General features: G+C 41.0%; 2 protein-coding genes across 2 annotated transcripts in view; both read left to right on the top strand.

The window, feature by feature from the left end:
- LOC125892146 (inactive dipeptidyl peptidase 10) overlaps window positions 1-2,755 on the top strand; it is a 37,811-nt gene extending 35,056 nt beyond the window's left edge. Inside the window, exon 26 of the mRNA XM_049581938.1 lies at window positions 2-2,755. Within this exon, the coding sequence (XP_049437895.1) occupies window positions 2-219 (218 nt within the window). The 3' untranslated portion in view covers window positions 220-2,755. The remainder of the gene's footprint in view (window position 1) is intronic.
- A 755-nt stretch (window positions 2,756-3,510) lies between these two features.
- Window positions 3,511-21,660, top strand: cs (citrate synthase). The gene is made up of 11 exons (XM_049580603.1): window positions 3,511-3,676; window positions 7,892-7,942; window positions 8,225-8,332; window positions 10,085-10,150; window positions 12,300-12,431; window positions 13,357-13,545; window positions 13,905-14,104; window positions 15,861-15,990; window positions 17,037-17,138; window positions 17,506-17,715; window positions 19,602-21,660. The coding sequence occupies exons 1-11, from the start codon at window positions 3,626-3,628 to the stop codon at window positions 19,770-19,772; spliced, it is 1,410 nt and encodes a 469-aa protein (XP_049436560.1). The 5' UTR covers window positions 3,511-3,625; the 3' UTR covers window positions 19,773-21,660.
- The last annotated feature ends 650 nt before the right edge of the window (window positions 21,661-22,310 follow it).

Genomic DNA, 22,310 nt, shown 5'->3' with positions numbered 1-22,310 from the left:
GCGAGAGTACACTTCCAGCACAGCGCTGAGCTCCTGAGCCGACTGGTGAAGGTTGAGGCCAACTACTCGCTGCAGCTGTACCCAGACGAGGGCCACGTCCTGAGAGAGCCGCGCAGCATCCAGCACTTCCAGCGGACAGTGGTGAACTACCTCCAGACCTGCTTGAAGCACAGCATCCTCATAGAGCCCGTAGAGGACGACGAGGAAGAAGACGACTGAGCTCAGAGCCCCTTCCATCCTTCTGGAGGGACTATCTTTGGACTGTATGCCATCTTATGCATTACTTTGGGTCGGATTACCAGGCACAAGAGCACAGGAGTGGGGACCAAACACATCAGATCACCTCCTGCAACTTCTGGAAAAATTGATGTACTGTATACCTTGTTGCACACGATTATTTCTGCTGTTATACTGTATATTTAAGGCCCTGTTTGTTTACAAAATCCACTTGAGATGACGTGGACTGGAAGGCTACTGATTCTGCCAAAGGTTTACAAAGATTTTAAAAACATGCATGTCGTAATGGCTGCATGATGTGGATTAGTTTACATTGCATTCTCTGTGTTTCGCAGATCTAAATCTGGCCCATCAGGGTTAAAAGTGCAAAATCTGCCGACAGCCGGGAACCCACTGGACGACTTAAAAAAACTCCCTAGGGACTGTTCTTTATTTATCAGAGGAGGAGGGTGGCTGGGGGTGGCTTTGGTTTGTTTTTGGTCAAATTTTAAACGAGACATGTAGAAAAAAGTGATTTTTAAGATGGAAGCCTTTGGGCTCATTTATGCTCAGTGTTAGTTACGGACACGAACGGAGCCTTCTGTCCGTACTCTGCTTTCATTTCGTCCATATTTGTGAACGATTGCTAAAAGCTTACAGATATGGATGAAACTGAGCTGTACGATTGAAGAGTGTGGAGACAGTGTAGTGTCTTTCAAGCGAAATATTGTCTTGCTCACCAGACCTTTCTTTTCTTGAGAAAGATCTTGAGAAAGGTTTGGCTGGGCCGACTCTCACTTAAAGATTGGAGAAAAAACGCCCCGGCTGCTTGTATTTCTTTCAACCAATCACAATCGTTCTGGGCGGTGCCACAGCAAAGGTTTTTGGTGTAACACGCCCACAAAAATATTGCAAAAATTAGTAAAGGATGTGTTGAAAACGGTTGAAAACTGCTACACAACCGGAGGTGGTAGGGCGGGACTTAAGCGGGTGGCTCGTTCCGCCCAATGAGAGGCTGATCTGTGCAGCGAACTTCCGCCCACTCAGGCTAAGCGAAATATGACCATAGGAGACCACGGATACCTTTAAAAAATGACAGAACAAAATGAATTGGTAATACAGGGAAAAGAATTCTCCGTCCACATGTCGCAATGTATTTAATGGCCTCACAGAACACCGCCATCTACGCCTCAACCTGCCTCTGTTAGAAGCTACATTATCACCGTCGCCTCGTTTGTTATTGTGAGAAACTTGTGACTCCGCCGTCTTGTTTCATCTATTGGCTATATTTATCCCAACAGAAGGATGCATGGACGTATGAGGGCAGGGAAGTTTACAACATTTAAAATGAGTGTATCTATTTTCGTACATAAAGGGAGCATAAATGAGCCATTAGTCGCACATGATGTGCTCGTGGACCATCAGAATTTGAAATCCAGCCATAATTTCTGTTTTTTTGTTTGTTTGCTTTGATTCTCTTTTTATTTAGTCATTTCAGGGACCAGTCAGAAAGCAGAAAATAACATCAAAGTGTGTTTCAGTATGTGATACGGAGGCCAAAATGGACTGATAAAGTAAATATAAATATAGGTATGATCATTTCTGTTTATACAGTTTGTGGCTATGATAAAATTTAATCCCTCCCCAGTGCTTAAAAATTTATTTGACACGCCTCCCCCATTTTGCAACCCCCCCTCCTCCCTCAGAAAAAAGAGCAGTCCCTTAACGATACAACTATGACACATTTAACAACTGCATAAAATGCTTGAAATTTTCCATACAGATTTCTGAATAAACCAGCACAGACCACAGGATCTCTTTCAGCTCTATGCAGATTCCAGTCATACAAAATTAAACAACTGATAAAAGACATCTGACTTCTAATCTCCAAGACTTTAAAACTGGCCCTACTGCTCGCTGTTCTGGGCTGTTCTACTCCCCACCGTCTTCAAGATGTCGTAAAATCAGAGTCATTTTGGGTCTTTTCCTCAGTGTGTTCCCGGCTCAAATAAAGTTAAATGAAGCATATGGATCATTCTAAATGTGCCAAATACATTTTGTGGACTTTGTGGACCACTGGTTTTATTAGCATTACTTGCATTATGTGATTAAGAATGAGTATGCAACTGTGACTATTTACAACACAAGCTACGAATCAAGGACCATCACAAGAACGTCTACATAGATCTGTCTATTTACTGTATTTGGAAGACCAGTATGTTTCTGTTTTGGTACATCTCGGCATTTCTTGTGTATTGCAGAATTAAATTACTTCTTTGGACAAACTGTTGAGCCATTGCATTCCAGTCCGCATAGGTAGGTGGGTTTGACCATCAAACTGTCAGCCAAACCATACTGGTAAACTGCATGCAGTTGGTTTGGAAACGAATGCCCTTGACTCTAGACGACCGGCTACTCCTTTTTTCCAACAATCCTTGACAATAAAGTTTGAACTTCTTGTTTTACAGCAATAATCTACCTTGGTTCCTTCACCAATCATCAAGACTGTAATCTAACGGAGCCATTTGGAGGGCTAATTATTATCATGGGGGGAAAAATTATGTGCCGACGCTTGGTAAATACTGACTTTGATCTCTGCGAAAGTACTGCTGTGGCATTCAATATCATCTGCTATTACTGCTGTAAATAGCTATAAAGATCATGGCCAGTGATATTAGCTTCAGTCACTGCTGGCAGATTCAATAAATGGATCAATTGTGAGAATGTCAATAAGATAACATTATAGATATAAAAAAAAAACATAGATACAGCTTAGGATAACTTGCAAAAAAAAAAAAATCAAATACATAATACTATTTTCTATCAGAGATGAAGCTGTTATTAAATTCAGATAAACATATCTTCATTTTAATGTCCCTTATTGATCTTGATTGCACATTTTCAGGGTTAAAGCTCAGAGTCCATTATATTGAAGTCACATCCAAGTGTACCTTAAACTGCACCTATGCAGACAAAACACCGGTACTTACACCAGATAAATAAATATTAATGCAAAGGAGAATCCTTGTTACATTATCCAGAGCAAGGGTCACTGGAGCGAGGGTTTTATTAACTCTATCATAGCCGTTTTGCTTCAACTGAACAGTTAAGTGAAGTGACTTCTTAAAGCTTGTTCTTGAACAGACCCTGATCTCCAGCTGTCGTCACACAGTGGGAGTGCTTTTATCCAATCAGCGTACACCCAGCAGCTCTCTAGCCAATCAGATCAGTATACGCTTTTGAGCTCACCAGCCCATCGTCCAATCAGCAATGCCGCTACTTGCGGGCCTGAATCCCTCTTCAACCTTCTGCTTTCTGGAGGGGCACCTTCAACCAGCTCCGCGGTGCACTGGCAGCGGCTTCCCAAGTTGTAAAGACTAAGTGGAGATAACACATTCACACAGACACAATGTCCTTCCTGACTGTCAGCCGGTTAGCACCTAAACTACTCAATTCAAAGGTAAGAGGACTCGAAAACGGCCGTCGAGGCTACTGTGGAAGTCAAAGTTGTGGCTGCTGCCCGCGGAAGCTAACGTTCGGTTAGCCGGCTAACGACGTAACGGCAAGCTAGTTAACGTTAGCTGGCTTAGCTCTGTCAACCACATTGTGGATTGCTGTTAACCAAGAGCATAGCTAATACTTGTTAAACGGGTTTTAAGAGTAGCCTTGATTTATTACTGTTGTATGTTGGTATGCTGTTACGTTAATGTCCCCGTTGTTCAGTTGGTGAACTTGTGACTTGTTAGCTAATGCTAGCAAAGGAACCGTTGCTCCCGGTGCTGGCCTGGCATTGTCGCCTGAACGTGTTTCTTCAACCAGTGGACAGCGTTAACTTGGTGAGACGACTCGACTTGGCCTCTGTCGCCTGGGAGCTATTAATAAAATCTATATGTTACCGATTGCTTACAAACACTGTGATTTCCCTTAAAACTAGGCTTCAACTTAGTGTTTCTTCACCACCCCCATTGACCTTCAGGTTAAGATTTCAGCTGATAATCTAACATCACATCATTTGATGAGGTCTTCAAAATATGTTGCATGTTCTCCAACAGTTTAACACTGCAGAAACAGATGCTTTAGTGTGGATTCAGACATCTATGATCTGATTAAATTGTGTAATCTCAGTTGGTAGATTTCAACATTTTAGCATGTGATAGGAAATGTAATATTTAACTGAGTATCTCATGATCATACCACCTGCAGGCTGAGTATGCTTTCTTTGGCCAGCCTGCAGAAACACTCTCAGTCAATGATAAAACAACCTGCCTTGCATGCTGGCTGTCATTTTCCATTGGCTGTAATCTGGTGTGTTACTCCACTGACCCCTCAGCCCAGACTGCTGGCACTGAACGACCCTCATATCAACTTGTGTCATCCACTACTGAAACGTTAACTCATAAGATGTTCCCTCTCTCTCTCAAGCAAGTAACATTAATCTGTGACTACATGCTTTCCTTCCTTGAACTCTGTACGAACAGCGGGGGTATCGTGTCCCTGTTATCTGTCTTGTAATTAGGAATATGTAGATATAACCTGGGTTGCACTCACCCTTTCTGCCCTATCAGCTGTTATCTGTTCAGGAGTTTTATTAGTCAGCTGTTTTTTTGTAGTTACGTATCATTGTTTGACCATAAAATGTTTTGTCTGTGAACTCTTACTGAAAAATCATGTGATTCACAGATTGAGAACAAGGATGGTATACATGTGGTGGTCGAATAATAGTTTGTTGCTTTAGATGATTCCAGTTTTTCATAAGAGAAAGTTAGTGTATCTAAATTTTTATTGTTTATTTGTGGTCAAAACTTAAAGGTGCAGAAAAGAAGAAGAGTGGAAATAATTAACAAATGCTGAATTCAGTATTTTTTTTTAGAATAAATGCAGAGCCTCTTCCACATAGCAGTTTCAATGTCACTAGCAGACATAATACTGTGTCCTTCCTATAAACAAAGTTTCTTCCTCCAGGCTGTGTGTGAAGTTTTGTTTACCTAAGATATTTTTCAGTCACTGATAAACACACTTATCACACGTGCTTCTGTTAGTCCCAGCCTCTGGTTTGACTCCTATACCCTTCTGGGTAGAGTAGTTGCTCTAACCTTTCCTCCAGGCAGGACGCTGGGAGTGACTGAGTGAAACTGCCGCTCTATATTTAAGACCCTGAGCTGTTACATAATCTCTGTCTCTCAGCTGTGTAGAGTGTGTGTGGGGTGACGTCAAGATCCTACCTTTTGTTTGTCGGTGAACATTGTCAATCAAGCCTTGTCTGCTCACCAGTTGTGGTTACAAGGAGGGGGGATCCCACTGGGAGAAGAGCCAGCTGTCCCCCAGTCTCCTCCCTCTCCCGTTGAAAATTTTGACAAGGTGACAGAGGAGTCCAGTTTCAGTAGTGAGCAGCAGAAGGCTCACTGAGCTTCCAATAAGATTACTAGCCTCCAAACTCTCATAGCCAGGGACAGTTTTTTATCTCTCGTACAGCCCAGTTTCAGAGACAGTCCAAGGCTTAAGAATCCAAGCTAAAGAGAAATGTTTGGTCACGGATCGATTGCTGAGCAAGATAGAAATCACCTGTATATTTCCAGACTTGTCTTAGTCATGCAAAAATGATCTTATGAAACTCATCTTTATTGACCTTGGTCTTATTTTTTTGAGTCACCTTGCAGCTTGCAGCACATTAGTATTAGGTGTGCTAGTCCATTAAGAGTTCCTCAAGTTATGATGCAAAAACAATTTCTCTTTCCTTTCATATCCTGAAATGAAGGCATTTAGCAGGCAGCAACGTTTCCCAATATCGCACATTATCAACTAAGGGTGTAAATCACCAGCTTCATCGCGATACGATATTATATCGATTTGTTTGGATGACAGTACGATGTTTGCCGATATCACAAAGTCTGTCACGATACGATTTCGATTTGATTCGATTCAGGAGCCTGCGATCGATATGACGCAATATCATATGCCCATCAAACATAATCCTTTACATCAACTCACAAAAACAACTAGAATATGATTTGACCATTTTATTTCTGAGCTCTTCCAGGTATCAGGCATTTAAATGAAAAACAGTATTCTTCTGTAACAAAAAATAATAAAAATAGACCTGTTCACTAAAATGGTGACACAGACGTGCTATGTGAATTTCAAAATAAAGGTGTATCTTTAAGATGACGATATGGATCGATGTTTTCATTTTGCATCGATGTAATTGGATTGTTAATCGATGTATCGATGTGGATCGATCTATCGTTACACCCCTATAATCAATTAGCATGAAATTTGTTTGAAATTTGAGAAATTGTGACCAGTTAAACTGACTCACTCTGGGTATTAACCTGGGATGCCTGGAATGGTAGGCTGTGCAAAATTTAAATCTAGAATAGTTAAATCAACAGGACTTATAAGTGTATTTATAAAAAGCAAAAATAATCTGTGGTTGCTTTGAGTAAGGAACAGTTATAGTACATTTTATTTGATATGCACATCACAGTAGCATTAGAATTGCTTATTTATGGACAAGAACCCTATGCACCGTGTTAAGTGTTTGTAGGGAAATGCTAATTTGCAACACCTGTCTGCCGGAGGCTTTTCAAAAGTTAAAACAGAAAAAATGTATACACAAGCACATACACAAAAATACATCCACAAATCCATTCATAAAAGTACATCCATACACAATTGCAGAGGGAAATTCAGAAAAACAGACTGTCTTATCAGTTCCTCTTTGTGATTGTTTGACACCAGCGGCGGAATTCCAGAAAGCTGGAAACTACATGAGCACATGGATCAATGGTAGACATTGACCTTGTAGACTGACTGTGGCATGTGTTGTTGGTTTTTTTAATGGCACAACCAGTCTACACTGTACTCTTTGATAGGAGTGGAGCAATAGTTGTACGACTAATAACATCCTAACATCACCAGCATTTAAATACAGTTTACTTTGGCAGGGTTACCCATCATGCGTCATGTGGGGGTTGTCAAGGAGTGACCCATCCCACACCAGTAGTTACTTGTTGAAACTGATTGTAGTGATCCACCCAGACACCTCATCTCAGTTTATTTTAATGAATCAGAGGAGGAAAGTAGCCACCAGCCAATTCGGTACAAAAGGGTTAGAAATGAGACTGAGAGACATGTTAAACACTTGCTGAGTTTCCAGAGAGGGTGCCCAGAGGATCTGAGGCTGTGCGGTGGGTAGAATTGAAGTGCTTGTCAATATGTGAAAGGAAGGATTAATAATTTAGACTCTTTATTAACTGCTAAGTGTTAACGCCAAGCATGTACAGCAGGGTAAGTGGTCACAGATCAATGTAGCCTCTTTAAAAGAACCTGTAATTATAATATGAAAAAACGCTTTGGTCTGTAGATGTGTCTGAGTGCTGTATTACTACTTAAGGATGACTGATTTTAAGTCTGTGTTGGTGTACTCAGTTATTTGATGTTTACTGTAGGACCAACAACAACAAGCTATCTCTTTTTTGTCTTATTACCACCTGCAAGCGAATAGAAAGTCAGTTCATGTTGAGAATATTTTGATCTGCTGCAAGGTTGACTCAGTTAATATGTCAGGAGCTTCAGTGGCCTGGAAATGCTGTTGCAGCCTTTTAAATGTTTTATTAGGGTTTGTGGTTGTGCTACTATTACTCAAAATCCTATTATTTCTCTGTCGGTTTCACAGAATGCCACCTACTTCCTTGTGGCTGCCAGAAATGCCAGCGCATCAACAACAGTAAGTACACTCTGTTCACTGCAAGGTCGTCTGCTTGCTTCAAATTTGAGTCTGGTTATTAATCTGTAGTGTAAGTGGCATTTGGGAAATGCACTGGCTTTCACGGTATGTTCTCTTGAGTATAAATAGAACACGCTGACCTTTCTGTGGAGAAACGGATCAATATTTTTTCCTAAAATGTTTACATAAAGTCTGTTTAATTAACCCCAGTTCACATTGGAGGAGTGTGTTTTATTTTAAGACTTGATCAAAGTTCTGACTGATTAAATGTTGTTTCTACAGAATCTGAAGGATGTTCTGGCAGACCTCATCCCTAAAGAACAGACCAGGATCAAGAACTTTAAGCAACAGTATGGCAAAACCAACATAGGACAGATTACTGTTGACATGGTGAGTGAGTCTTGGGATGTATAAACTGGACGGTTATATATGTCACAGGATCAGAGTAAAATGAGAACGACAAAGCTAGACTCATCAGTTCCACTGTATTAATTAGGAAGGAGCATGCAGGCCTTTGACCATGATGTGGATTAGATGTGGCATATTGGCTTGACCTAATCCGTCTAGGCCTGCCCAACCTTATTTACTGTGTCAGGTATCACTGTTGGGTCGTCTCCCTCAGGTCACAATATGAAGCTGCAATGCTTCGTGCCTCCTGCTTTGACATTTTGGCTGAGTCACTCAAACCTTTCGTGGACACTGCCAAGTTGCACTGCTCCCATGCTCACACACGCACCAGTGCAACAACTGCGTCATCCTCTTCTGTTATCGCTCACTACACCTCTGGCTAGTTGCCATTGTAGTTTTAGAAGAGACTCTGTTGGGTCCTAAAGAGGGTCTGTTGCTACGGTGTCCATGTTGTGTTATTCAAGTGTATTTAAGTGGTTTTACGCACTTAACGTGAAATAGGATTTACCGTAAAACTTCAGTCACAAGTTGAACCCCATTAAACACAGAGCCCCTTCTACTAGCTGGGTGTTACTACACATTTTGACAGATTAACACAGGCCTCAATTAGACTGCAGGTCTGGTTGTTTCTGTTTTTTTGGATGCATAAAAACCTCTTCAAGCCCACCGGGTTGTCAGCTACCTACTTGAATAAGCTGCTTAGATCGCACATACAAATATAAATATTTAAACTTTGTCAATGTGGACATGCTGCACATTGTTAGCTGGGTTAGATTCTCCATTACTGTATCGTTCAGTTTATTTTACGGAAAACATGACCGCTAAAGTTTATCCATTCAGATTGCATCACGCCACTCCAGTGTGTGATTTAAGACAACATTGTGGAATCAAAAAAGCCGTGACAGGCGTGGCATGTAACACACTATCGGTGTCTAGTGTGTCACATAACGTATGCATCGACAGCGCTTTATAAACACTGACATGGTAATAAAAATCATTTACTTTCCCCGTTATATGGCGGATGATCACACCCACTGATCTGAGGGAAAGGAGTGCTGGACCTCATCACATTCCCAGTTTGAGGACTTTTTTGGCTGCTGTTCTTCTTTGAGTTAGCTGCTAGCGGCTAAAAGTTACTTTATAAATCTCCCGCAGCAAAATACGTCATCAAAACAACACACCTGTGCCAACAGTCCTGCCAGCTCTCCCTTTTACATACACATTGTCACGGGTTGTCACTGTTACTACCTCCTATTCCAGCTTAAAGACAAGACAACTCTGTTCCCCATTTCAGGATTGTACCTTTTATACAGAATGACAAGGTGGCATAATAGCATGGAATTCCCAATTTGAAGTTATCTGTCACTTTAGATAAAGAATTTGATTGTATTTTCCAGCTTTGTCAAGCAAGAATTTTATGTGAAAGGAGTTAAGGGCCTGCACCACATAAATGTCTGTCCTAAATATAGGCCTGATGAGTTAATTGGTTGAAGCAAATAAAAGCCTGGCCTAATAATTGAAGTTTTATAGTATTTCTACCGTTTTTGTTTAAGACTTGGTCACAATGATAACCCAATCTGGCAATTGTTGAGCTTCAGTCGGGAGGATCTTTGCCTTTAAAGGTCTGATGTTACATAACTGTTGTTACTGTAAAGACACAACTGTGCACATGTAGTGTTAACAAGACAGTTTTCAGTATGTCATGTCTCTGTATGTTTGTGTTTTCATCCACAGGTCTATGGAGGTATGAGGGGGATGAAGGGTCTGGTGTACGAGACCTCTGTGTTGGATCCTGATGAGGTCAGTATGCCTCAGAGGCCTTACAGTGGATTAATAATTTGAAAACCCTCTGCCTTTTGGAGGTTAAGATGCCTCGCAGGCACTTATCTTGATTGCTTATTGAAGCCGCAGGCCTCCAGTGGCAGAGCAGCATTGTTGTCATATATCTTGTTAACAGGCCACTACATGGAATGAGATATTCAGAGCTTTGTATAAGCGCTGACTGTCAGCCAAACAGCCATTTTATTATGTTAAATTTTGATTGTAATAAAATAGTCTTGGTTAACAAGTTGTGATTTTACGACCACTAACCTCTGCCAGAAACGTGCCAATCTGTCTGTAACAGTCCTGCCCCCACATGCTCTATATGAATGAGTGTGTGCACATGCTCAGTTGAGAGGTTGTCATGTCTAGTGGAGAGCGGAAAGTTAACTTTGGTGTTTGACAAATGTTAGCAATATAATTTGAGACAAAACACAGTAAGGAGTCATACACATGCCACCTTTTTTTGCCCTAAGATTGTTTTCAAAATAAATGTGCAGTAGGCACACTTGAAAGTGAGAGCGCCGCCACTGCGCCCTGAGGTAAACAGAATTCAGCTTTTGGAAGGCAGCAGCGCGCACCGCATGTCATGTGACGAGGATCATTCAGTCACAGCCGGCAGATATCTTTCCCTTCTTCTGTAAATATCAGTCTGTGGTAAATATGGAGAAGAAGTTGATCATTTCAGTGCAGGGCTGCTAGAGCTTTACATCGCTCCCCTTAGGCAAAACGTCATGCCTTAAACACACTTACAACGCCTGGAAGAATATCAGCTCTCCACTCATAATTTCTGTTAAGTAGGCTATGATATGTTGCGGCTGTGGTTGCTGCCGTTGTCCTGCCAGATGCCTCCTGCTGCTGCTGTCATCATTAGTCATTAGTCATACTTCTACTGTTATTATACACATATGATTATTGTCACACATGTATACTGCCAGATATTAATACTTTCAACATATTGTACCACAGTAGCCAGAACTATAACTATAATATTATTACTTTCAACAATGTTGTTGTAAGCTACTGTCATTACCTGCATATCTCTCTCTCTCTCTCTCTCTCTCTCTCTCTCTCTCTCTCTCTCTGTGTGTGTGTCTCATTGTGTCATACGGATTACTGTTAATTTGTTATGCTGATCTGTTCTGTACGACATCTATTGCACGTCTGTCTGTCCTGGAAGACGGATCCCTCCTCAGTTGCTCTTCCTGAGGTTTCTACCGGTTTTTTTTTCCCCGTTAAAGGTTTTTTTTGGGGGGAGTTTTTCCTTATCCGCTGCGAGGGTCATAAGGACAGAGGGATGTCGTATGCTGTAAAGCCCTGTGAGGCAAATTGAGATTTGTGATATTGGGCTTTATAAATAAAATTGATTGATTGATTAGCAAACACAAGCGCATACTGTCTTCATGCTCTTGAAAGTTGGCGAGAGTAGCACCCGGCGCCTGACCTTGTGTTATCCAGGCAGTAAAAGAAGTGGCATGTGTACAGGCCCTTAGAAATGCATTGATTACATAGACGGGCAGCTTCAGAAGACACTGGTGGCAGCAACTTTAAGTTTGCACAGAAAACCTTATAGTGCACTCAAAGCACTGCATTCTCCAAATACTCCACACAGATTTTTTTTGGCTTGATTAAGGACCAAATTAATTGTCATTTAATTACACTGCACTTTCTACAGCAGAGCCATCTCTAAGACTCATTGCAAACACACACAAACAGGCAATGTTGTCAAAGTAGCAGGAAAGGTGTCAAATAAGGTCCATTGATTATTAATTACAAAGGTTCTGATCAGTCAGAAATAGAAGTGGTTTTAAATATTAATAGCTATTTACAGACTGTGTGGGCTAAAACGCACCAGAGGGCAAACTCATTAAAATGTGTAATATTTTAGATCAGTGTATATGATGGAGTAGTGGCATTACAACGTGCCTGAGGCCAACAAATTTGGGCTTTTGCAGCCAAAATTCTAATATCAAATCCATGTGGAAAGGTCTGGATATGGATTCATCCAAATCAATTGATAGAGCCAGAGCTCATGTTGGAAACTTGCCAGCACTCAGTTGATGGTGTATTTCAGGATAATTTGAATATGTATTTTCCGCTCTCTCTCTCTCTCTCCATTGATACACAGGGCATCCGTTTCCGGGGCTACAGCATTCCAGAGTGTCAGAAGTTGCTGCCCAAAGCTCCAGGAGGTGAGGAGCCGCTGCCTGAGGGCCTCTTCTGGCTGCTGGTCACAGGACAGGTGCCCACTGAGGAGCAGGTGAGTGGGAGAGGAGTGCTGGAGCTTCAAAGATAATTGTGCAGTGCGGCTGTAATGAGGGAGCTCTGTGCAGCTGTTCATCTCCTCCATCCATCTGTCAGCGTTGGTATCTCAGAAACTGCTTGTCACATTTTGACTGAAGCTCCCCCACACTGTTTCATCATTTTCCAAATTAGTATTCCTACAGAATAATAAATGTAGATGAAGGTGGCATATTTGTTTCTGATCAGTTCAGAGGGGAACTCGATAATGTGTGAGTGATAACATGATCACTGTTTTTTATTATAAACATGGAAAAGTGGATCATGACATGTCTGGCAGCAGAATTGGGTTTATGACTTTATTAATAATGTACGACACCAGAAAAGCATCTTGCATAAACTAGTGATTGTTTTATAACTGGGTTACCAGTCACTGTCCGTACCTTGAATAGGCATTATATTGCTGCCGGTTGTCTCTTTGAAGACTGATACGAGGACAACATGACTGATAAGCCCTGTCCTTTTAGCTGACTACAAGTTTTCATTGGAGAAAAGCTTTGACCTCTCAACCCTTTGTACTCTGATATTCTGATTTTTATTACAGCTGCTACTGACTGAAAGAAGTCAGCAAAGGACATTAAGTTAGATGCTTTTTTTTCTCTCCCCAACAAACTATTTTCATTCTACTTGTAAAAAGAAAAGCTTAAACCCTTTGTGTGAAAAAACACCTGTGTGACAGATGACGTAAAACCAAGGATTGCATTGGGACATATATATCTCAAAATAGTCGATCCCAATCAGTTAAAAAATGCCGCAATTGCCTCGATACCGATCTTTGAGATTGGGTCGGGACATTCCTAATTTTCAGCTGCTAACCCTGATGCAGAGCAAAGACGTTAATATTTCAGATCGCCTACTGACATTGTGTGCTCCTGTTCCTCCAGGTGAACTGGGTGTCCAAAGAGTGGGCGAAGAGAGCAGCGCTTCCCTCTCACGTTGTCACCATGTTGGATAATTTCCCCACAAACCTTCACCCCATGTCTCAGTTCAGCGCTGCCATCACAGCCCTGAACAGTGAGAGCAGCTTCGCACGGGCTTACTCCGAGGGTGTCCACAAGACCAAGTACTGGGAGGTGAGTTCGGGTTTACACACACAGGAAACCCATCTCCTCTTAAACCAGTTTGGTGGCCTGACACTAGGATGAACATGTTTGTCCAAAGAGAGATGTGTTTACTACACACAGCATGGAACAATCTGCAGAATGGTCTTGAGCTTTAAGGCATAGTGACCTTGAATGAGTTAAAACCATGGTGAAATCTGTTGGGTCCAGGCTGCCTGTGTGCAACTGTTTTATTTAATCATTTTATGTCAGGCCTCCCTTGTGAAAGAAATTGGGACAAACTAGTTAAATAAAGGCTAAATTAAAAAAAAAAAAAACATTAGACGCATTGCAGTTAAATGTGGTACATCCTTCTTTGTTGTGTCTCTTAGTTTGTCTATGAAGACTCCATGGACTTGATTGCCAAGCTGCCCTGCATTGCTGCCAAGATCTACCGCAACCTGTATCGCGAAGGCAGCAGCATCGGAGCCATCGACTCAAACCTGGACTGGTCCCACAATTTCACCAACATGCTGGGCTACAGCGATGCCCAGTTCACTGAGCTCATGAGGCTCTACCTCACCATCCACAGGTGCAACTTGAAACATACACATCAGATAATACATTAGTTTTGATTTCTAAAATGGTTTCCCTTGCCATTTTCTGAGGATTTATCTTCCATTTCTGTTTCTAGTCACACTTTGATCAAACTCATGCAATTTTAATGCAAATTAGATGTCAAGCTTGAAGGAAAACTCAAAATGTTTGAAGAACAAGACACTTGTTCAAACTGTGGATCTTTTTCTTCGCCCAAAGGCTAACATAATATTGATTTTTATCAAGGCAAAATACATTGAAGGGAGAACACTTCCTAACATAGTTGGATTGATAACAGCATATAGTTCACAAGGAAGAAAAACAAAAGTGTTTAACAACATTTTTCTATTCGATTGTAATTGTAACTGAAACAACTGTCTAATTTTAGGCCAGTTAACATTGGATACTAAAAATAATGAGCTTAGTGTAACTCACTCTTGTTAAAAAAGTCTGTCATCTCTAGAGCCCTAAAGATTAACTCAGACCTAACCTGTAATAATCCTCTGGATTAAGACGATTTAACATTTATTGTCAGATTGTTCACTGTATATTATTAACTCAAGGCAGCATACATGAGTGTACATTGGTCGTGAATGTTTAGCCATGCCATGTAAGGACATGCCGGTCAAAGTTCAGCAGCATCCGCTCTAATGCCGTCATTTGTGTGATGCAACTTCTGCTTTCCTAAACTGACAACAGTCGTGCTGCTTGCATGACTTTAAAGAGGTGCAACTACTAAATAGTGGATGATATTATTTTAAAAACAACCCTTATTTTGTTCAGGCATCAAACCTGCACGCCAAGCAGAAGGCGTTAAGTCAGTGTGAGACATCATCAAAGTAAAAGCAGTGTTGCAAGTCCTCGCTGTTGAATATATGCATCTCACATTTAAACCACACACAGAAGAATGCACAAATGTAATGTCAAGATGCAAAGTGCAAAAATGGCCACTCATTTCAATCAGGGTTGAAATGAGAACTGCAATGATTAATGGATTAGTTTTCAGCTGTTGGATTAATCACCATCTAGAATGTTAATCAGTCATTTTTTCAAGAAAAACAAGTGACTGCAGTTTCTTATGTGTGAATATTTTCCGCTTTCTTTACTCCTCTGTGACAGTAAAATAAATGTCTTTGGGTTGCGGACAAAACAGTACATTTGAGGACGTCATCTTGGGCTTTAGACACTGATCCGTATCTTTTACCGTTTTCTGACATTTTATTGTGACGAGGACATCACATTTTGGGTTTACTTGACCTTATACCTTATTCTACTTAACTCAGACCTGTTGCCCTCGTTCATGGACACTTTTTGTGCCATCTAGTGGCAGTAAGAGCACAATACACTAATCCATGTAAAATCAAGATGGCAGCCATCTCTGCTAAGTCAGTCTGCAGCCGATCCCTACACAGAAGTGAACACGGTCCAAAACCTGATCAAATTTTATGGTTGAAACTTGTTTATTTATGATTATTTTAACAATAGTAACAAGCTAAGACATTGTTAATTAGGAAGTACTCGTTTGAAGATGGTAGGACTTTATTATCGTCTCGTTTGAGGACATGGAACTTAATTATTGTTGACAGTGTTTAGTTTTTTATACTTATCAGGTCCCGCTGTTTTCCAATAGCTAGGAGAAATGAAAAAACACCAAACAAAAGTTCAGGTTTCAGGAGGTTATATATGTTGCTTTTGTTTTGAAAATTGTCGAGGAATCATACTTGATTATGTCTTTTCCTGTCATGTTACAGTGACCATGAAGGAGGCAATGTCAGTGCCCACACCAGTCACTTGGTGGGAAGCGCCCTGTCTGACCCTTACCTGTCCTTCAGCGCTGCCATGAATGGACTGGCTGGTCCTCTGCACGGTCTGGCCAATCAGGTTTGTACCAAGAAAAAACATTATTTTGAATTTCACTCCATTTTTGTAATAGAAAATGCAATTTTGCTGCCTTTAAAGGTCGTCATCCCTCAAGTCGTCTCACACAGAGGACATTTTGACATGTCGCAGAAGGAAAATCATGATGATAAATTAATAACTGAATTCCTTTTTACTTCTTCAGTGTCAGGGTCCTGATTTTGAACATGCTGACTCACTGTCACACTGACACAGCTTACTGGGACAGATCTTTAATGCTATTAGTAACTCCTGTGCTTTTCTTACCATGACAAGTCAAAATGTCTGCTGGGTAAAAAAGCCGATTGGAACAATTTCATGTCGGCTCTTTGCACACATGACACGACAGATCAGGATTGAGTTGGTTTTTTTTTCCTCCTTACTGCGGTGGCACATGTCAGCGTGGCAGGTGAACAGCACTGCAGACAAAAATGATGACACAAAGATAGTTTTCAGTTCTCATAGACTGCATCAGTTTTGAATTGTAAAGCTTATTTTGGAGTTGAATGTGTGTTAATCCCCCCAGCTTGTGTGCCAGTTCTGGTGGGGATCTCATCCCTGCCTCATTAAGCCCATAAGTTGTCAAGTTCCTTGCACCACCTTCAATAACGTTTGCCATCAATTTTATTATTAGCTGATTAGATGTAATTGTATGATTCAGCTGTGCATTTTACACAGTCTGACAGCGCCCAAGCTGCGCCTGTTAATAAGGGTTCATGATGATAGTTTTGGCTCTCATTTAATTCTAGTTTGCTCACATACTGATGATTTTGACATATTGCCAGAGTTTTATTATAAAATGACTTGATGTCTCATACAGAATTGAGTTCATGTGTGAAATAGTTTTAAAGTTTTGTCACACTCCCCTGCTCTGTATTTTTATTGAAAAACAGCTCAGATAGCATCATTGAAAAGTGTCCTAACCATGTACGTTGTGTAAATGTTAATATGTGATGACTGTGCAGTGTGCACACTGTTTTAAAATTCACATTTATAACTCATGAATGTGCATTTTTTTGTACGTCTCACAGGAGGTGCTGGTGTGGCTGACTGCCCTGCAGAAGGAGCTTGGTGGAGAGGTGTCTGATGAGAGGATGAGGGATTACATCTGGAACACACTCAAGTCTGGAAGGGTAAGGAAACACACATTGTTTTAATGTGTTGCATCTTTATTGTGAAGCACTTTGAACCACATCTCTTATATGAAAACTGCTCTGCAAATAAAGTTTATGATTAATAATTCCAGTCCTTTTTATGATCAAATTTTTGCACTTACATTTAGTAATTTCAGAATGAACCTTGTAGGGATGTCACAGGTCTTATCTGCCATTGTGTTTTAAGGATAGCCTTAATCTACTCTACCCTACTCCTTAGTCACAAGAGCTTTTAACAGCCTTTAAACTTCTATCTGGTCGTACAACTTGACAGAGCTTGTGTCTTTGCTTTCTTATTAACCTTTTGTAACTGTCGTGAAAAACGTTTTGTCGTCTCTCTTCGTAGGTTGTGCCAGGATATGGCCATGCTGTCCTGAGGAAGACTGACCCACGTTACACCTGCCAGCGTGAATTTGCCCTGAAGCACCTGCCCAACGACCCCATGTTCAAGATGGTTGCCCAGCTTTACAAGATTGTGCCCAATGTGCTCCTGGAGCAGGGCAAGGCCAAGAACCCCTGGCCCAATGTGGACGCCCACAGCGGAGTGCTGCTGCAGGTAAGACACATGTGGTGGGATTTGATTAGAGATGCACCAGTCGATTGGCCAGGGACCAGAATGGGCTGATTCTCAGCTTTACCAGCAATGACGGATGACCAGCTGGTGAATTTTAGCTGGTGAATTTTAGCCGATGCTGTGCAGATCACTGCATGTGCTGCATTGTGGTTCACGTCACATGCACAGCGGCACAGACAGGAACCGACTATTGTCACAGCTGCCACAATCTATTCTCATTCCCAGGTCGTCAAATACCATTGCATTTTCACGACCCCTCATTAGTGACTTCTCGGGCCCTCTTAGCGACTTTATTTCTAAAAAAGCCAGAAGCAACAAATTAAATGCCCTATTCAGACCATCAGGGAAGAGATTGTAATTGATTCCCTGCATGCTTCTCAGCCCTTCTGCCAACATTGCAGAGGCTCTCCTCTCTTCTCGCGCTGTGCATATAGTGTGCGGCAGGCAGGAGGACAGGAGACACCACTTGCTACAGGAGTGGGAGTTGATATATATACTTTACAAACACCCTTACATTTTTGTAAATAGATAGTGATTCATAAATAGTTTTGTATACATAGCTTTAAAAGAATGTCTGACTCTCTGTAATAGCCCCACATACATAATGTAGAATAGTATTTTCACTGATTCTTCTCTGATATTTGAATAATTTCTTTAAGCATACATAGATCTGTTGCACCTGTTCTCTTTTGGGAAAGTTAAACATGCTCGATAAAGTGGGATATATAACAACTTACTTTCAGTTGGATTTTATTTGTACAAAAAGTCTCTGTCCAATAACCTGGAGTGCTTTTGGAAAAAAATGTAACGTTATTTAAAGAGTAGCTAAACCCCGCAAGCACTTTTTTTTCAGCTGAAAACCAGTATATATGGATATTTAGTTGTGCTGTTGATTGATTCAGGTCCATACTTTGACATTTTAGTGCAAAGTATTTGAATTCTACATATGGTGTTATAATATGCATAGCCACTGCCCTCTCCTGGTCGGAAACAGACTGTTGCAGTTGAATTTGTCTGTTGCCTGATCTGGTGGCAGCTTTAGTAACCAATCAATCCCTCTTCCTTCCTCTATCGTGTAGCAAGAAAGCATGAGTGGGTGTCTCCTTGCCCCCACCTCCCACTAGCCCTGCCCATGCTGGTACTTTATTCACGCTCTAGAGCCATTTTTTGGATTTTCAGGGTAGACACACTTCAGCCAAAACTCTAGGGCGCAGTTACTCTTTAGTAGTCAGTGTTTTAGTATTAACATACAATTGCATTTCTTTTCTTCTTTTTTTTTTTGATACTTTATATTATTTTTTACGAAAAGAAAAAAGTTGACAAAACCAATAACAGACAGGGACATCATAGGTAAAGGTGAACTTGACATCTTTAAAACAGAATGATAAGAAGCAAAGTTAGAATTTAGTATCACGGATAATGGGTCCTTTTTGTCCATGATCATCCTTTAAGATCACAAAGGTCCCTATGATCCTTGACTTTGATTATAGGAAATCCAGGGTATTTTTAAGGAGGGAGAAATCTTTCACTCATTCATGAGCTATAGTACATCTTGTATATCTTCATACCGAGGGGGGTAAAACAAAATTCACCAAAGAAAGTAAACATAAATAAAACGTCACTTCAGTGTCAAATAAGATTTTAATTTTTCCAGCAGTTCATTTCATTAAAGAAAAGTTACAAAAATGTGTGTGTATGCTGTCAGTTATAGTTCTTAGAAAGAAAATCAGAATCAGACTTTTAAAAAAGCAGAAAGCGGCCAAGAAAATTGCAGTTGGTACATCTGTACTTTTAATGATACATTTATCATCCTATGGCGGCAGGTAGAGCTCTTGACATGTCTGACTCTGTTTCCTCTGTCTGTGCAGTACTATGGAATGACTGAGATGAATTACTACACTGTGCTGTTCGGCGTGTCCCGAGCCCTTGGCGTGCTGGCTCAGCTTGTGTGGAGTAGAGCCCTGGGCTTCCCCTTGGAGCGCCCCAAGTCCATGAGCACAGATGGACTGATGACACTGGTGGGAGCCAAGTCAGGCTGAAGAACCACCTGAGAAGATCCGGGGGTTAGTGTGAAGGGTGGGAGGAGGTGGAAACATCAAAACAAAGCAGACATGTGTTGACCCCCTGTCATTTTCCAACCCCAGGGATTCAATGGGATTCAAAGAGACAGTACGCTTTTAATGTCATTTCACAAAAGAAGGGCCTTTTTAAATCGTCACATCATTAGTGTTTGAGTGCATCTGAGTTTTCCCATCAGGTCTCCGCATTCGGAACATGAGAGGTGAAAACATCAGAGGCACATACATGTAATCCATAGTAGGCTCAAACTATGTACCGTAATAAGTCTGCTAGCATCGCTAAGATTTTCCCCTGTGCAGTGCCTGAGTGTTTGTCATTGGGCACTGGGTCTGAACTATGAATAGGCAGTGGCATTCAAAGGGAATTGTGGGAGTGAATAACCCTTCCATTGTGTTCATTTAAAGATCTAAAGTTAAATAACTGACTCACATTTTGCTTCTTTTGGCTAATGCGGTGATTTGTTTTAAAGTATATCCCCAAGCAAAAGACCTTTTTCCCTCCAATTAAGACTAGTTTCTTCTATGCAATGTTCACAGACGACATCCCACCCAGTCTATCCATGCGTTTCACTCCCATTCATGAACACTCCAGTTTAGAATAAAGGTCCTAACAAGCTGTTCGAGATAAACATCCAAAGTCATGAAAATCAGTTAAAAGATACTGCCCCTTTAAATCTTTGGTCCCTCCTTTTTCTCCAACTTGTAGTTTTTTTTCTTTTTAATGAAGACCTGCGTTACCTCTATGATCAAAATAACTCTTGTCTAGATATTATTATTCTTCGTACACATCCTGTTTTTAAAGGGTCTCCGCTCAAATGGTCTTCTGAATGGTAGAGAATCAAGAAAAATGTACAGTTACAGTAATAACAAAGATTTGAGCAAAAGGTGTTGTAATTGGCAGCCTGTGGTAAATCCTTAAGAGCAAGCTTGAATAAAAAGTGGGATGAGAGGGCTTTGTAATGTGAAAGTCCTGTCTTATTTGAGTGTGTGTTTGTTACTTAAATCCCCACAGGAGAGCGCTTTAAACATCAACTACTCCAAAATGAGCACTTGCTTGATTGGATTCCCTAATTAGTAGCGGTAGAAACCCCACAGGTTGATTGTGTCCCTTTTACAGAGTTTTTGTTGGTGTTGAAAATGTATAAAAACTATAATCTTTGGGTTCTCATTTTGTGGTTTTATTTATACTTTGTGTACATAGGTATATATATGTATAGCTTGAATGTATGAGCTCTGTGCGATCACTTGCTTGTAATAACCACAATGATTACCATAGTTTACCAACAGTGTAGTGGTGTCCAGTCTCACTGTCACGTTCAGTCTCACTGGTCACTGTAAGATTCTGATAACGAACAAAGACTGCAGCTATGTTGTATATACACGATTTCCTGCCTGGCTCTGTGGGCTTAGCCGGTGCTGTTTTTCAGGTGTTTCACTTGAATGTTTCAAGCTTGCTCTTAAGTTCTGGGTTTGTCAACACTCCATTTTTGTGTACGCATCTTTTTCGTCTTTTTTTTCTCTTCAAAGTAGTCTTGCCGTGTTAGTAGTCCACGCAGATGTTCGATTCTCCCCCGCTCTGCTTCCATCTTCCTTCTGGCTTCATCAGGCGTGTTTTATGTTTTATTGTAGTGTTTTTCATTGTGGCAGGCTGGTGAGGAGACGTGGTTATTTTGATCGTAGAGGAGCATCGAGGTTGTACATGGTAACTGGGAGAATTCATTGCAGATGGATTCATCAGAGAAACACTTGGGGGACGGGGCTGGATGGGTCAAAAGGGCAAGAAAAGCTTGAAGAGCAAATATGGGAAAACCTAACAAAAAAAAAGAAAATAAAGGTTTTTATTAACTTGTTTGGTCTCATTTTCTTAATGGTGTAGAAAACAGGGTTCCCCCAAATAAGAGAATGTGGGAAAATATTTGTGTTTCCAGATTATTGCCCCTATTTTTTTTTTTTTTTTTTTTAATTTATACAAGTGACCAACATGAAAACCAACACAATAAAATATGTGATACGGCACAAGCCAAGTGGGGGAACTAGCAGAACAAACACAAAAAAAATCTAAATCTGTCCTCAGATTTTCTTATTTCAGTCCATACAGGCATGTGTGTGTGATTGGGGTACACACACATGCCTGTATTTTTATCTGAAGTATAAAGTTCAGAATTTCTAAAAATGAATTGATGATACCAGCAGAGTGTTTGTCATGGCATTTGGAGCAGCCAGCGCAGCCAAAATGTTTTCCTGCCGAGTGACCGTGTGGGCCAGAGCAAGCTTGACGTCATCAAAAGCAAGGCAAGGAGTATGGCGTGCAGCTGAATGCACACTCCTACACAGAGCTGCCTCTACACCTGTATGTCACCACCTGCAAAACAGCTCTGCTCAAAGTGCCTTATCACTATACCAAACAGTGCCAGACATAGCACATTTGGAGCACTAGGTATGTTTCCCCTGGGAACCCACCCCCATCATCCATCCATCCATCCATCCATCCATCCATCC

The sequence above is a fragment of the Epinephelus fuscoguttatus genome, linkage group LG7 (assembly GCF_011397635.1).
Source record: "Epinephelus fuscoguttatus linkage group LG7, E.fuscoguttatus.final_Chr_v1".
Classification (NCBI taxonomy): Eukaryota; Metazoa; Chordata; class Actinopteri; order Perciformes; family Serranidae; genus Epinephelus; species Epinephelus fuscoguttatus.
Note: the sequence above shows the minus strand (reverse complement) of the source record. Positions and strands in the feature narration are given on the sequence as shown.